This window comes from Xyrauchen texanus, chromosome 23 (genome assembly GCF_025860055.1).
Source record: "Xyrauchen texanus isolate HMW12.3.18 chromosome 23, RBS_HiC_50CHRs, whole genome shotgun sequence".
Taxonomy (NCBI): domain Eukaryota; kingdom Metazoa; phylum Chordata; class Actinopteri; order Cypriniformes; family Catostomidae; genus Xyrauchen; species Xyrauchen texanus.
The window spans coordinates 12,651,982-12,669,081 of record NC_068298.1 but is presented as its reverse complement, the minus strand read 5'-3'; the positions used below and the strand labels follow the sequence as shown (position 1 = coordinate 12,669,081).

At 36.2% G+C, this 17,100-nt stretch overlaps 1 protein-coding gene across 1 annotated transcript; it reads left to right on the top strand.

The window, feature by feature from the left end:
• The first annotated feature begins 1,864 nt into the window (after positions 1-1,864).
• LOC127663435 (SPARC-like) lies at positions 1,865-16,187 on the top strand. The gene is made up of 10 exons (XM_052155034.1): positions 1,865-1,949; positions 7,628-7,697; positions 7,991-8,017; positions 8,459-8,546; positions 9,753-9,874; positions 10,053-10,173; positions 10,751-10,884; positions 11,148-11,296; positions 15,137-15,285; positions 15,387-16,187. The coding sequence occupies exons 2-10, from the start codon at positions 7,641-7,643 to the stop codon at positions 15,413-15,415; spliced, it is 876 nt and encodes a 291-aa protein (XP_052010994.1). The 5' UTR covers positions 1,865-1,949; positions 7,628-7,640; the 3' UTR covers positions 15,416-16,187.
• The last annotated feature ends 913 nt before the right edge of the window (positions 16,188-17,100 follow it).

Below are 17,100 nucleotides of genomic sequence, written 5' to 3'. Positions count from 1 at the left end.
CTTTAGCATGAGATGACCATTTTAATTTCTAAATGTCTCTTAAAATTTTATGTCATGTTGTAGGCAACAAATCATTTACTGCTTAAAACAAATCATGGTCAGCTCAAACCATGCTTATCCTCACTGTGAACATGTAATTAATGTAATGTCTGGGTTGCATTTTCTATTACATTTAAGAGTGTTGTTCATGATTTAATAGGATGAGGGCGTGTCACACTACCTGTCCATGTTGGCACCTAATTTGGTAACCTTCTACTAAGTGACAGATACATTTGTGACCAAATACTGTAGAGTTTGATTGGACACACAAACTTCTAGAGCAACAACGAAAGATATAGGATTTGTTTTGCTATCCTAACTATGCACATATGACATGGTTAGTCATATCTTATGAACTGCATTTAGCTTTGTTTTTTCCTTGCTGTTCATGACCCAAATAGACCTACCAGAACCACTGACCTACAAGTCAGACGCATTTGTTTCTTTCTTGCATTTGATGATAAATATAATCAAATGTAATTGCATAAAAAAAACCCAATATATTTTATTGTCATTTGATAGCAAAACTCAGAGAGTCTGTGATCCTTCAAGAACTTGTTATCTCCCACAGACAGTGCCACATCTGCAGTGCATAGTATAATTACAACTCCTTTGTGGCCTGCTTTGAGTGTCTGCATAGGCCAGGATGGAAAATGCCACGTTGCAGAGACGCTATTTTTTTTCCCAGCGTTGTCTCATCCAGATGTTCCTCTCCTTACTGCTCTGTACACTCAAAAAGTACAGACATTAGCAATCTATAGTAGAGCAAACCTCTTTGACTGTGAATGTGAGGCAGATATTTCGTGGGTGGAATGAAACAGTAGGCGTGATTGGTTTAGTCTGGTGGTCAGGAGCAAACAAAACTTAAAGACAGTATAGTGGGAAGGGCCCCTGGGATTTTAAACTGGATTTTTTTTTTTTTTTCTTAAACAGGATTCAACCAAGAAATCTGAGCTGTAGATCTGAAATACATGCCACATTGTGAGCTCCATTATCGGATTATAAATGCTCCTTTGGATCCTGAATTAGTTTAGTTTAAAGTGAATCACATAACAATGCCATTTTATTTTATGTGCGACATTCAGAGATCCAGACATCACTGCTATTGTCAAAATATCTTGACAGAGCACCAGAAAAGTGAAAGACCAAACAGTTTTGCAATTGGATATTATGTGTATTTTTAATTTATTTGTGTTTTTATTTTATTTAAAAAAAACACAAATTAATTTAGGGCACTGATAACAATTGGGAATATAAGCTGACATCAAACATTGTACAAAAGGTGCATCATAATTTTGCCATCACAAAAACATGTAATATTGGTGCATTTTTTTTAACCATAAAACAAAAAGTTTTTTAAATTTCAATTATTTTTGGTACCATTAATTCCTGATTGGTTTTAGTGGATTATATCCTGTTGCACATGATCTGTATTGGCCTGTCTCTACTTCAATACACCTGACATAAAGAATATTATGCTAGGACGAGTCTTGTGAATGCCTGGATCAGACACAAATATCACAATTATTAATTAGCCTATTATGCTGCTCTATCCATGCTTGTTCAAAAGTCTTGTTCTTTTTTTTTTTTTTTTTTAAACAAAGGAATCTTTTACACTCTATAAAATGATAGTAAAGTGAATGCCCTTTGATAAAAACAGAATGTACAGTCAAATTTAAACATGAACTTAAATGAACGTCTGTGGTGGAGAGTATACACTTAAGTATAAATGTCCACATGTGTTGCATACACAGAGTTAACAGTGGGACATCCCACTCTAACTGAGTGAAGGGGGTTGACTGGGCCTGCCCACAGCAAATGTCTTCTGTGTGAACTTGTGCTGTTAGAAAGATTGAGACCCTTTCACCAGCTGACTTCTCCAAGGGCTTCTCTGTTTGACAGGACAGAAGGTAAGAGCATTACTTTTCCTCCTCTTCACACCACTCTCTACAAATAAAAATGACAACAATAAGAATCTCACAATCAAGTGTTGATTTACTAATACTTTAAAAACTATTGTCAAAACAGCTGTCATAAATATTATCTTGATTTTCTTTTCTTGTCAGCATATTAAACTACTTTTAAAGTACTTCCGATTTAAAATTACTTTGCTTGGAAGCATTTTATTATGCATTTTTGAAAGCAGTTTAACAGAAAGCTCATAAGGTTAAATGTTCACTAGAGCAGGTGTCTATTGTTCATGTAGACTTTGTGTGTCGCTTAATTATTTATTAAGAAATATTTATGAAGGTAAACTTAGATTAACAAGGCAAATGTGCTTGCTGTGCTGTTTACTCAATGTTTGAGGATTAAAAGCGTACTGTGATGTTCAGAGCAGTACAATGCTGAGGTATTGTGTGCCACATATGCAGCAGGAGGGGTGGACAGAATGTCTGGGATGAAGGGGGAGGGGTAACAGAGAAAGCGTCAGATCTCTTCCCTTCCAATTACTCCCATCAAAAGTAATGCATGTTTCCATGCCAATTTGTCACCAGCTGTTTGAGACATGTCGAAATGAAGCAGATGTAGCTTCTGTAGACAAACAAGAATAGTGTGAATCAAACTGACAGTGCACAGCTGCCAAAGGTGTTGGTGTTATTATAAAGACAACCAAAAGGTTTTCAAAAGGGCATTTCAAAGATAGAAAGAGTATTTAATCAGTGAAGTAAATTTTTATTTCTAAACATGTTTCAATGGCTAATTTTAAAGCCAGATGCATGAGACTAGATGCATTTTCTTTTAAGAAATGGATTTAAGAATGGCACGGATACTGTATGTTTCCCCCCCTCGGCACCAAAAAGATTTTCATGAGAGATGGGTGGAGAGAAATAAGGTTTATTGAAACCTACAAGATTTTTTGTGCCTTTGGGTGAAACAGAACAGGTTAAATCAGTTTTTTCATCTGTAGCAGATGGAGATTGGTCTCTGTGTGAGAGTTCTGTGGGCGAAGGGTTTGTATCCCAAAGGAAAAACAACCTACAAATCAGATATTTGATTTATTATTCTGCTGTTGAGGCTTATGTTTACAATAAATATGGATTAGAGAGCATAAAAGGCAACAAATCAGGTCAAAAATGTGGATTAGCACCAATCCCGTAAACCTGTTTTGTTTTTTTTTACATTGCGGTTTACGAAACGGCTCATTTTAAGGAAATGATCAGAATTTACATTAGTTAGTCATATTTTCTTGGTCACAGATAAGGTCTTTTCAAGGTTGTACACTTGGGCTAAAATTTAATCATTTTTGCTCTGTTCTTTACACTCAGAAAAAGATACAGTTGGGCCGTAATAACAGAGAGGTCTAATTTAGAAATAGCTGTGGGGGATGGGGAATAACTTAAAAAGGTCAGGTGATTGTAAACTCGGGTTACATGGATCTGCTCAGTTATTTTCTTTTGACTGCCTTTTGTCCACCTCTGAGGCCCCTGTGCTTGGCATACCTCATCCGTGTCGATAGCAAGCTTTTCAGCAGAGGATACAAATATTTTTTTTTGCACAAGGTTTAGCTATTTCTTGTTACCACAGAAAATAAGATAAGGTTACAAAGAGACAAGCTTTCACTTCCTGTGAAACAAAACCTCACAAGTAAAACAAACGTGTCGTTTCTGATGCTGTTGAAGCAGGTTTTGGCCTAATAGCCTTATGCCAATAGCAGTTTGTTGAAACTCTACTTTTTATTGAGTTAAATTGTTGTTTTTATGTGACTGCTTTGCTGGCAGGTTCACTGTTTGTTTCAGGGGAGCTTTAAAGAGAAGGGGTCTGTTTTATTCTTCTTAGCACTAAACAGTGCACAGATGCAAGGCAATAATTGTGAAGTAATGGACAGGTGGCTTGTGTAGGGGTTTACCTCTTGTGCCAAGAGGTTTCCTGCTCCATAAATCAAGTGTGCCCGTGATGCCAAATTCTCTGTCCCAGATCTGGGCACTGACGATGATAATCTGTGTTTATTTAACAAGCTTAAACTACTTTGGATGATATTTCATCCCTCAAAGCAGGGGATTGTTCATGAAATCTTACTTCATATGTTGTATAGAGTTTGTTTGTTTGTAAGAGATCTTTGGCAGCAAGACGATTTAGCATTGCAAATGTGGATACTTTATTCCAGTATACTCATTTGTTTTTCTTGAATCTTTGAAAAACAGCACAGCACAGAGCCACAGTTTTCCTCCCAGTGTATACACCCCGCAACCTGCTGACCTAACTTAACTCCAATTAAACACTAGGCAAAAAAGGCATCCTTTATACCGCTGACTTTCCCTCAGTTCGTGCATGTTTGATTTTGAGCGCGACCTTCCAAATAAAATAAGTTGTTTTGCTCTAAAGTGACTCCACCAAAGTAATGGACATATAAACTTAAATGTGCCAAAATGGCTCTTGAAAGGAACAGAGTAACATATCCAAATAAAAACAGGAGATGATTTTGGGTCATTTCCTTCTTCCTATGACTCACACTGCTCACACCATCAGCCTGTTTTCACATTGAAATTGTTTTATTTTTGGTATTTTTATGGATAACCTAAAAGATTTCTTGTCTGACACATTTAGACACATCAGCATTTGAAGAACATGACAGAGTCTCTGTACTTTTCCATGTCTAAGTCTAGGCATCTGACCTCATCTCATGAGCAGGAACCTCCTCTTCCCATGCCAATAAAAGCAGGGCCATTGAAGAGTTGACAACCTGACTTACACTGTTTTCATGTCCTCTAGCATGAATACTACTAATCATACCAAATAAAGAGTTGTTTACTGAATTGACAAAAGGGTTACTCAAGAAGCACACATCAAGTCAAATTTAACAGATGATCCATAGATTTCCATGAAACTTCAGAAGACAGTAGGACTGAGCTGGCCATATTTTTAACTTTAATATGCAGCGTTTTTGCTAAATTCTGAGAACAAATGACTCTTGGATACTTCAAAAACAGACATCTATAATATTTGACAATGCAATCAACTTAATGCTGTTTTAAACTGCCAGTCTGATATAGGATATACTTCTAACTAATTTATGCAAATAATTAAACCAATCTCATGGACATTCCTGAACAAACCAAGGAGATTCTCTGTAGTTGCTGGGCAAATTAATATCGGTTCAGTAGTTTCAAGAAGCCCCTTTTATTCCCATATGAGCTTTACAACTCTGCCAATTATGAATGCACAGATAATATGCAGTAATCCCACCCTCTCTCAACTCCTGCACAATTATGCCCATCACAGCTTGACATTTGGGAATTGGCTTAGATTTTAGTCACTTAAAAAGTCAACCATCAAATGAACTAGTTGTAAGTCATGACTTATGAATCATGATATAGATTCATCACACACACAAGATGCATGAATTTGAAGAATCTTAAAGGATTTGTTCACTCAAAAATAAAAAGTCACTTATTTACCTACCTTCACGCCATCCTACATTTGTATGACTTTTTTCTTCAGCAGAACACAAAAGAAGATTTTTAGAAGAATATCTCAGCTCTGTTGGTCCTTACAATGCAAGTGAATGGTGGCCAGAATATAATATTAAGGCATCAGTAATCCGATTCCAGTTTTTTAAATCAATGTCTTCAATGTCTGAAAACAAACCAAAATTGTACTCCTTTTTCACTGTACATCTTGCCATTGCTGTGGATGTGGAGGTGAGTGTGAGTGTATGTCTGTCTATGTGTGGCCCTGCGATGGACTGGTGACCTGTCCAGGGTGTCCCCCGCCTTTCGCCCAATGTTAGCTGGGATAGGCTCCAGCCCCCTGCGACCCTGTACACAGGATAAGCGGTTGACGATGGATGGATGGATGGATGGATCTTGCCATTGCAGTCTCTAGGTCTGATCATTTCAAGCTTGATTACACCTCCAAGTGCTTGACGAATGCACAAAGCACTAGATGGCGCTATTGGAAGTGTGACTGAGCTTGAAATCATGAATACCAAGGAGACTGATGCCAAGATTTATAGTGAAAAAAGGAGTTACATTTTGGTCGGTTCTCACCCAAAACGGATTGGATCAGTTAAGAAGATATTGATTAAACCACTGGAGTCATATGCATTAATTTTATGATGGCTTTATATGATATTTGGACCTTCAGAGTTCTGGCCAACATTTACTTGCATTAGAAGGACCTACAGAGCTGAAATAGTCTTCTAAATATTTTTGTTTGTATTCAGCAGAGAAAATAAAGTCATACACATTTTGGATGGCATGAGGGTGAGTAAATGATGAGATAATTTTCATTTTTGGGTGGACTATCCCTTTAAAAACAAGTGAGTTGGGGTGATGGATGTTCCCTCAGTAAATAATTACCAAAAATACCAAATTGCCAATCATAAAACAATATTTGGTTTGTTGACATTTGGGAAGTAGAGATGTCCTTTGATGATAAGTAACATGCTATGTCTAAAACAGTTTTACACAGTGTTTGGCTAATTGTTTTATAATTGTTTTATGACCTCATATTCATTGACTATATGGAATATTTGAACTTTTAAAAATTCCATTGTAAAACCAGAAGACCATTTAAAATGAGCCTGAAAGGCAACAAGTTGTTTACAAATGGTGAAAAACTTTATCGAAATGGCAAATAATTACAGGAACTAAGATACACACTTTACCTTAAACACCCACATAAATGTAACCTAATATTTGGATGTTGGTATAAAAAAGTCCATTGGCATGTTATGAGCCATTAAAATCTCACATATGCAACATTAGTATTTCAACCAAATACTGAAAAGATAAAAGGGCAGGCCTTTCATGCTCAGAAATGGCAGGATATGTTTTGTTTCAGAGCTGTAGAGCATTAGCTCCAATACTATGTCTGTGTTTTCATTAAAAGACAATAGCATCTGACTTTGATCTTTCATGTCCTTCAGTGCCTCCAAAGTGCAGCAGTTGATTCAATCACCCCAATGATGGTATACTCATGGGTTCTTTGAACTTTCCAGCCATAAACAACATGTCTATATTAAAAGTAGACAGACAAAGAAAGAGAGAGAGAGATGAGAGGGAGAGAAATCTTTAGTACAGAGAAAATGGGATAGAGAAAAAAATCTGAGTTCTGACAAACAGCCCCTATCACCCTGCAGAGAGTGTAGATTCTCAAGGAGAACATATCACATCAGACCCTCTTCCAGGGGCTATTTGAGCAAGAGGAAGGCAATTGAGCTAGCAGAACAAAGACAAGCTGAGCTCTTATCTCACTCAGCATCTGTTTGGAGAGACTGACTTCTGCAGTTTAGTTAGCCGACATTAAGCATACATGAAAAAAAAGTGAGGAGGTGCTACAATACTCACTTAGTCTATGAAAGGTCTCACTGTTGACTCGGTGTGATATTAATCACAAAACATTGGCAGACTTATGTAAAAGGAATAAATATAAACCTAACTGGGACGAATGTGTGTGTGTGACTGACACACTGCAATCCTCATACTCCAGTAACGTATTCAAAACATGCATTCTAACATGATTATGATTATGTTTGCTCTTGGCTCTGTTAATACATTGGATGATTTTGTACATACATACTATTTTCTTCATTGTGTTGTGACAATAGATATAGAAGATGATGTATGTTTTGCCTATTTTTCCTTAGGCTGAAACTCAAAATGAGGGTTTGGATCTTCTTCCTTATCTGCCTCACTGGCAAGACTATGGCTGCTCCAGTAAGTCACTCTATGTAAACATTTGTGCATTTAGGAGATGCTTTTATCCAAAGTGACAGCAACTGCAACCCCAAGGAATTGAATCCATGGTTTTGCAATAGTGCCATGCACTACCAGTTATATTATATTATATTGAATAACTAAACATGGTGACTAATTATTTGTATAAATAATACATAAAAAAAAGGCAAACAAATAAATCAAGTTTGTCGTGTAAACCAATAAAAATTACAATTTAAAACTCACAGTGTTGTGGTATTTCTAAACCTTCATTCCATTTCATACTTTTGCAGGCTGAGGACGAGCCAGTTGTTGAAGAGGTACGTTATATTTAATTTATATATATATAAAAAAAGCTAACGCTCTCTATTTTCTTAAATCAGACTATGCTGCATTTTAAATAAGTCTTGTTAAACCAGCCATTGGTCAAAAATAGACAATTCAATCCCCATAAAGGGAACAGATGTTTTTTCATACACATACACATGTTAATTTTCCTGTTAAATTCCCCAGGGAACTGAAATCCAAGTTTGTAAATGTATCTGAAAGGGAGCAATTACGATTCAATGCTTTGCCACTTGTGCTCACAGATGCCAGTCAAATTTGGTCACAGAAGCAAAACTATAGGTGTGGCTGGAAAGTAATAAGGGTCATTCATGCCCATTTGAAGTTTAGCCTCTTTTTAAAGAGTAAAGCAGTGTTTAAAAAAAACTGGGCTTGGTTATACAGGCCATACCCACAATTGTTGTCTTATAATTCAGGAGCTGGAAGTGGGAGCCAACCCAGTCCAGGTGGAGACCGGAGAATTTGATGAGGCCATTGAAGTTGTGGAGGATGTTTTTGCTGAGAGTGAGTCAAATACATTACCCAGAATAATCAACCTGTGCATCATTTAGTGTTTTCTACACCTCAAACAATTTACCATTGTTTTATGGTTATTTTCATACCAGGGATTTGTGCAGTAGAGAGATTTATTTACCTCAAGAGATTTATCTGCTGATTGAATCATGTCTTCCTTCTGTGTAGAAGTACATGAGGCTATAGGTAATAGCAGACTGTATGTAAGTCAAATAATGATGTGTTCTGTCAGACTATGGTTATAACGGACTAGGTGCCAGCCATCCAGCCACATAATGTGTTTGCCGACCATCAAATATCTGGGAAGGGGAATGAAAGAAAAATGGTCTAGAGAATTTTTTTTTACATTTGTTTTATTATTATTATTATTTATTATTGTTTTTTAAAAGGAGGAAAATGAAAAAAATATAGTGACTATTCAGAATTGTTTCCTTTCTGTCGTACTACAATGGGGATTTTGGCCACATCCATACTAATATGTTTTATTTTGAAAACGTAGTTTTCTGTATACTAAAACATCATTGTTATCCAAAGTATGCAGTACTTGAGAGAATTTCTGAAAGTCTAAGTTTTGAGTGGAGAAAAATGCCATTCCAGTGTGAATGAGAGGCCTAAACGTAGCTAACTCAATGCATTTTTAAACGAAATTGTTATTAGTGTGGAGTCTGTGTACAAGGCCTTATGTTACTACTCAAAAAGAAAAATATAAATGGAATAAAAAGGGAGATTTATACTATGTCGACACTAATTAATGTTTGGTTGAAATCTCAGTTTTCCAGTTTCTAACATCATAATTTTTCAAAGTTTGTGGTACTGGAGATCCTTTTCAATAGTCTAAATTTTCAGTGGAGGAAAATGTTGTTCCAGCTTGGATGAGAGGTGCAAATATAGCTAAATCATTGCATTTTCTACCGAAAACATTGTGTACATGGCCTTAAACTTAACTGCAAATTTAGATTTGTAATTAACACAAAAATAAACTAAATAAAATCATCAACAAATAATTTCAACTGAAAATCAAAGCACATTGCAGAAGGACTAGACTGTGCGCATAGACCACGCCTCTATTGCAACATCTGGACTTTAAAACACCTCCTGTCCAGTGGAGGTAACTAAAAAAGGATCAGAAATAAATAAAAGGGGTCCTGCAGACAATGTATAAAGTGTATTTGTGCCTTCCCTGTTTTTTCCTTACAGACCCCTGCCTAAACCATCACTGCAAGAAAGGCAAAGTATGTGAAGTCGACGACAGCAACCAGCCAATGTGTGTGTGCCAGGACCCATTGACCTGCCCCGCCCCAGTTGGAGAGTTTGAGCATGTGTGTGTTTTAAGTAATTTCCTTCATTTGACATCTGTCTCAAGTCTTCACATGCAAAGTAACAGCAATGCCTGGAGTTTACTGTGATTGACATTGAATTAATTTAGTAAACAATAGTGTGTCAAGTTGACAACAATAAAATGTATGGTTTCTCACATTTATGACATTTATTTCACAGGTCTGTGGCACCAACAACAAAACCTATGAGTCCTCCTGCCACTTCTTTGCTACCAAATGCGCCCTGGAGGGCACCAAGAAGGGCCACAAGCTGCACATGGACTACATTGGACCCTGCAAATGTAAGTGCAAGACACTAGAGGCAAATATGGAAAATAAGTTCAAACAAACTGTCTAGAATGTTTGCGTCAGAATACATCTAACTTTTATACCCACCCATCTCAGTCATAAAAGTGAGTGCTTTGGTGTGATTTATGGCTTGTAGCTTTGAGGTGTCACTGTTGCCCCACTGCAATTGAAGAGAACATGATAGGATAGAACTTGCCAGGGCTGTTCCAAAAAGCACATTGAATCCCCTCTAAATCTGCCCCCTCCATAGCTCTTGTATTTCTGATGGGATGAGTTGGGACTGAAGGGCTCAGATGGAGCTTCTGCTGTGGCATTGTCTTATGGCTAGGCAGGGTGCCTTAGTTAGGGATGAACAAAAAAATATGTTTCTGGCACAAACTAATTAGATCATAACTAATATTAGCCATGGGGCTGTAATTTGTCCCTTTTTAAAACTCCAAAGTATATTCTACAGAGTTTTATAATGTTAACATGAGAGTACAGTATACACCAAGAGGCATGCTAGAGTGCTGTTTTTGTTTATTATTTATTTAAAATATATTGTATTTTAATGTTTGAATTTTCCCCCAGACATCATGCCCTGCTTGGACAATGAGTTGAATGAGTTTCCGCTTCGCATGAGGGACTGGTTGAAGAACGTGTTGGTGACCTTGTACGAGCGTGATGAAGAGAATAATCTGCTCACTGAGAAGCAGAAACTCAGAGTCAGTCTGACATTTGGCTCTTCATAGTCTGAAAAATGTATTATATTGTTAAACTTTTTAGCTTTCTATTGGCCTTTACATGCACCACATAATGCACTGTAAGATAATTTAAGTAAAAGCCTCCTTTCATGAAAGGAATTTGCACTGGTCGCAAAATTGTGCAAATATAATTGAACAAATTCTTGAGGTCAAGACAGTTAAAGTTAGTTGAATCCAGATGGCAAACCACTAAAACACCAGCTAACGTCATCGTCTGAATCTAGGTGAAGAAGATCTATGAGAACGAGAAGAGGCTGCAGGCTGGTGAACATTCTCTGGACCTTCTGGCCCTGGACTTTGAGAAGAACTACAATATGTACATCTTCCCTGTTCACTGGCAGTTTGGCCAGCTTGACCTGCACCCTGTTGATGGGTATGTGCAATTACTCTAGTTTTAAATTTTCTAAGCTATTCCAGCTTGTTTTGCTCTCATACTTAAGGCGAAGTGTGTAAATTCTGCACTGTAATTGTCACTAAACAGAGTAGACCGCTACGTTTCAAAGCAGCTTTACAGAAAATCATGCATTAAAAGAAAAGTAACCATAATATCTATTAAGTGTTACAGTCATCAATGTGTTGTTTGATTAAAAATGATTGTTAATTGTGTATAAAAATACATTATTAAATAATAATTGTATTTAGAATCCCAGTGAGTAAGCCGAAGGTGACTGTGGCAAGGAACAAAAAACTCCATATGATGTTGGTTAATGGAGAAAAATAACCTTGGGAGAAACCAGGCACACTGTGGGGGCCAGTTCCTCTCTGGATAGACAGCATGCATATAATGCCAATATTAGTTTTTTTTATGTGCAGTGCAAGTCATGGTTTAAAATGAGTAAACTAAGTAAATGTTAAGGGCCAGTTTTTAAACAAAGATTTTATATGAACTGTAAGATCAATGACTAATGTCTTTGAAGTTCATCCTGATTAACTGCAGAAATTCACATAGATGCATTGTCCTTTGTTAGTTGGCTGATGAAGGCTTTTGTTGGTAATTCATTTATTGTTAGTGTATTCCATTTTAAGAGTATAGTTCATCATTAGACAAAGGTGATGGAGGCAGAGATCAGTGAAGTGCATCGCTGTACAACAGGCAGGTCATTTCGGTGTGGTCTATCCTAAGTCCAAGGTTCAGACAGTGGCATATGAAGTTTCCCATGTCTTATGGTGGGATTTGGCATCAGTTCATCCTCTTAAGTACATCATAATAGACTGTCTGGCATGTCTGGATGGCACTGGCTGCATTTAGTTGTCATAACTCAGAGACACTTAGCAGTGGAGTCCGACACCAAGCAGGAATTGAGCTAGACCTGGCCGGCTCTGGTATCCTTGGGAAATGGATCCCGAGGTTGAGACAGGGAAACAAATAGAATAATATCAGCATGGATTCCATTCAATTTTTTGCAGATTTATAGATCATGATGTACGTTCCTGGTTCCCTCAGACATAACTAAAGCATCCTAATTGTGGGTTGATGAATAAATTAGGTGTATGCCTGGCTATATAGAGGAGTCTTTAGTCTGGACTTAAACTGAGTGAGTGTGTCTGCATTCCAAACAGTGCTAGAGAAACTATTCCATAGTTTAGGAGCCAAACAGGAAAATAATCTACCTCCTTTTGTGGATTTTGATATTTTGGAAACTATATACACAGGCCAGAATTTAGCGATATTAATGAACGTGATGGAATGTAGCATGGTAGAAGGTCACTTAAGTACTGCAGAGCTAGACAATTTAAAGCTTTGTACATAGTTAACAAAATACAAAAATGAATACGAATTTTGACAGGTAGTCAATGTAACAATGATAAAACGGGGCTAAAATGATCATGTTTCTTGGTTCTAGTCAGCACTCTGGATACTGCATTTTGAACCACCTGAAGTTTAATTATTGAACTTGCTTGACATCCTCTATATGCATTACAATAATCTAGTCTTGAGGTCATGAACACTTGAATTAGTTTTTCGGCATCAGCAACAGGGTAAACTTTGCAATACTTCTGAGGTGGAAGAATGCTGTTCTTCAAACAATGGAAATGTGATTTTCAAAGGACAGATTGGTATCAAATATAACACCTAAGTTCTTCGCTGTAGAAGACGATGTAACAGTACATCCATCAAGAGTCAAATTATATTTAGCTGCTTGTTTTTGGTCCAATAATTAGTAACTCTGTTTTGTTGGAATTGAGTAAAAGGAAATTTCTGGCCATCCAAACTTTGATTTCATTGATACTAATTTGGAGATCTGTGAAATTACGTCGGGTTTTGAAAAAATATAAAGTTGGGTAACATCGGCATAACAGTGGAAACTTATTCCACGATTCCTAATAATATCTCCTAGGGGAAGCATATATAAGGAGAAAAGTAGAGGCCCTAAAACTGATCCCTGTGGCACTCCATGCTTAACTTTGTTTGATTTGAAATTCCTCATTTACATTGACAAAGTGGAGGTGGTCTGCTAAATAGAACCTAAACCATGCAAGTCCACAAATGCCAACATAATTCTCAAGCCTATTCAAGAGAATGTTATGATCTATGGTGTCGAAGGCAGCACTAAGGACTAACAATACTAAAAGAGAAATGCAGCCGTGATCAGATGATAAGAGCAAGTCATTTGTAACTCTGATATGTGCAGTGTCTGTACTGTGATGTGGCCTAAATCCTGACTTAAAATTTTCATATTTACTATTTCTCTGTAGAAATTAACATAGCTGGGAGGATACTACCTTTTCTAGTATTTTCGACATAAACAGGAGATTTGAAATATGTCTATAATTAGCCAATTCTCCAGTATAAGCTGTGGCTTCTTAATAAGTGGTTTGATAACTGCCATTTTAAAGTTTCTTGAAACATGTCCTGAGGACAGCAAAGAATTAATATTATTAAGAAGAGGTTCTGAGATTACAGGGAATTCCACTTTTAAGAGCTTAGTTGGTATTGGATCTTACATACATGTTGTGGCTTTTGATGTTTCTGATAAGTTTTGATAGCTCTTCATGAACTATGACAGTGACTGATTGAAGTTACTTGTGAGGAAAATTATGAGACACTGTTTTCTGAGGTACTGTGACAGATGATTGCATAATTCCAATTTTAATTCTGATGATTTCAATTTTATCAGTAATGAAATTCACGAAGTCATGTTGAGCTGGGATGGAATATTTGGTTCAGTCGAGGCTTTATTCCTAACCAATTTAGCCACAGTACTAAATAAACACCTAGGATTGTTGTGGTTATTTTCTATGAGTTTGCTAAAATATGCTGACCTGGCAGCTTTTAGTGACTGTCCGTAGCTACACTATCCTTTCATAACACCGCACAATACCTCTAATTTTGTATTCTTCCACTGGTGTTCCATTTTCCGTAATGCTCTCTTGATAGCATGAGTGTGATCATTGTACCATGGTGTGGGTCTTTTTTTCTTCAATTTTCTTTAATCTTAGTGGGGTGACACTATCAAGAGTGTTAGAGAAGACTGTATTTATATTTTCTGTTATTACATCAAGTTCTTCTATACTTTTTGGCTTTCGGAGTATATTAGATAAATCTAGAAGATTATTAGTAAAGCTATATTTAGTGGCCGAAAGAATAGTTCTACCTGAACTACCTGAAATCATCTCTGTACAAATTTAACATGTGCGCACACCAAGATTGCCAAACCTCTCCGTCCCGGGTGTCATTGCATCCACAATTTTTTTTTCTAAATGATTTAGTGAGAATTTTGTGTTTGGAAGTTCAGGGAATAGACACAGTCTCTATATGATATCTAGTTTACCTGTGTGACATCTCAACGCAGCTAGCAGATGTTCTGATTAACCAGTTTGTATGCTTCCTGACCTGGGCCCCAGTTAGTCAAATACTCCCACTATTACATCTATGAGACAAATTCCAAAGAGGAGAGCTGAACCTTCCCTGGAGGAATGGAGTCAGTCTCTTTTTAACAGGTCAAGTCTACCCCAAAAACTATTCCAATTGTCTATAAACCCTATGCTATTCTCCGGACACCACTCAGACATCCAGCCATTCAGTGACACTAATCTACTATAAACCTTGTCACTACGACAAGCAGGGAGGTTTTTGGTAACAGAAGTTGATTTCATGTCTAATTATTAGTTGAAACATGAGTTTTTCAACCATAGCAATTTGAAATAATATAACAAAAAAAAAAATGTTCAAATAAAATGCCGAAACATTGATTCTTGTGTTTTCTGTCAGATTCCTGTCCCACACTGAGCTGGCCCCTCTACGTGCTCCTCTCATCCCAATGGAGCACTGCACCACCAACTTCTTTGAGCAGTGTGATGCCGACCAGGACAAGTACATCGCCATTGAGGAATGGGCCAACTGCTTTGGAATCAAAGAGCGTATGTTTCTTAGTATTTGACTTTGCTCTTTTACTTTTGTTACATTTTTAAGAGTTGTTCAGTTATTTTATTAGCTAACTTTGACTCTTTTCTGTTTTCAGAGGATGTCGACAAGGATCTTGTCATCTAAAGCACATCTACCATTGAGACTACCTAGTTACTATTGGGACGAGATGCTTACCCTTAAATTCAAATCAAAGTAAAGGTGCTAATTGCATTTTGTAACAACCTGTATATACCACTAAACATTCCCTAAACATCAATATTTTAAAAAAGTGCACAGGAAAATCCCTCCTGACACACAAAGAGTGATTAAATACTGCCCATTTTTCTCAGAAGTTAGTTGAAGTTGGCCAAATAGATGTTGGACAGGTTGTGTTAAAGAAGTTAAAGCCTATGATGAACCATGTATGTTGAAAGATATCATTTTTGTTTTGGAAATGGATCTACAATTTTTTTTTAAATCAGAATCAGGGCTTGGATTTTATGTAAATTTGGATGGTGGAAATGTACAAAAACTAAATAAAGATTCTAAATAAATGTTCTTTCTGCTTGCTTTATAAACTTTATATTTTTTGTGTTTTGCACTCTTTGGTGGTGTATTTATTGTTTTGATTTCTTAATTACATTTTAAAACATCTTTAAATTTGAGCCCTGATGATCTACAGGTTGTTGTTTTTATTTGAGTCTCATTACCTGTCAAACAAATCAGGGTGAAATGTTGAGTGTTTTTTTTTTTTATTTTAATAATAAGGAAATATTATTTGAATTAAAAGAGGACGAAATTTCGCAGGATGAGATTTTTTTTTTTAACCCTCTAACATGTTCACATACATTTGCCACAATGTGGGCACCATGAAACTCTTTAAATAAATAAAAGCTACTGAAATTTCCAAACTCAATCATTACATGCATTTCTCCCTTTTTCTTTATCTCCATTCCCCAGAAAGATTATTGCATTACCTGTGTACACTTATATGTTCTGAAACCCTGACAAATATGGTGTTTCTGCAGAAGTAAATATGAATTCACTACATAAACACTATACAGTAAATGTGCAAAGAATGTTTATAAATCTTTAAATGGGACACTCTACCGTATGCACAGGGTTGGGGAGTAATGGAATACATGTAACGGGAATACTTATTTAAAATAAAAAATATAAGTAACTGTATTCCACTACAGTTACAATTTAAATCATTGGAAATTAGAATACAGTTACATTCAAAAAGTATTTTGATTACTGAAGAGATTACTTTGCTTTTTATTGTCATTTGTTTCATTTAATATTTAATCCTTTCAGATGGAAAACTTTTATACATATAAATTATGTGATCCAAAGTGCATTTGAACAGCGGTTAAACACTTTCTTATGAAGTGTTACATTCATTCAATCAGACAGAGAAGTAAGTTTGATGTAAGTTTGGAGCAGAAGAAATATAAATAAAACTTGTGTAAATTGTCAGCTTTACGCTAAGCTAAAATGCTATTTCTAGCCATTTTATTTGCACATGTTACCATGTACGATCATATTTTTTATCAAGAAAATTCTCGTTAGATCATAATTTCTTTTTTTCAGGTAAGGCCTTTGATATTCATGATCATTTTTTTTTTTTATTGTTTTCCTGTTAAAATATATAAAAATTTGTTTGATTTACTGCTTGAAACAACACTGCATAATATATTTACGTTTTTCAGAGAATTTATTTTTAACATGTGTATTTTGTCTTACTGTACTGGCAGAAACAAGTGAAAACTGAAGAAGTAATCCAAAATATTTAGAATATGTTACTGACCTTGAGTAATCTAACAGAA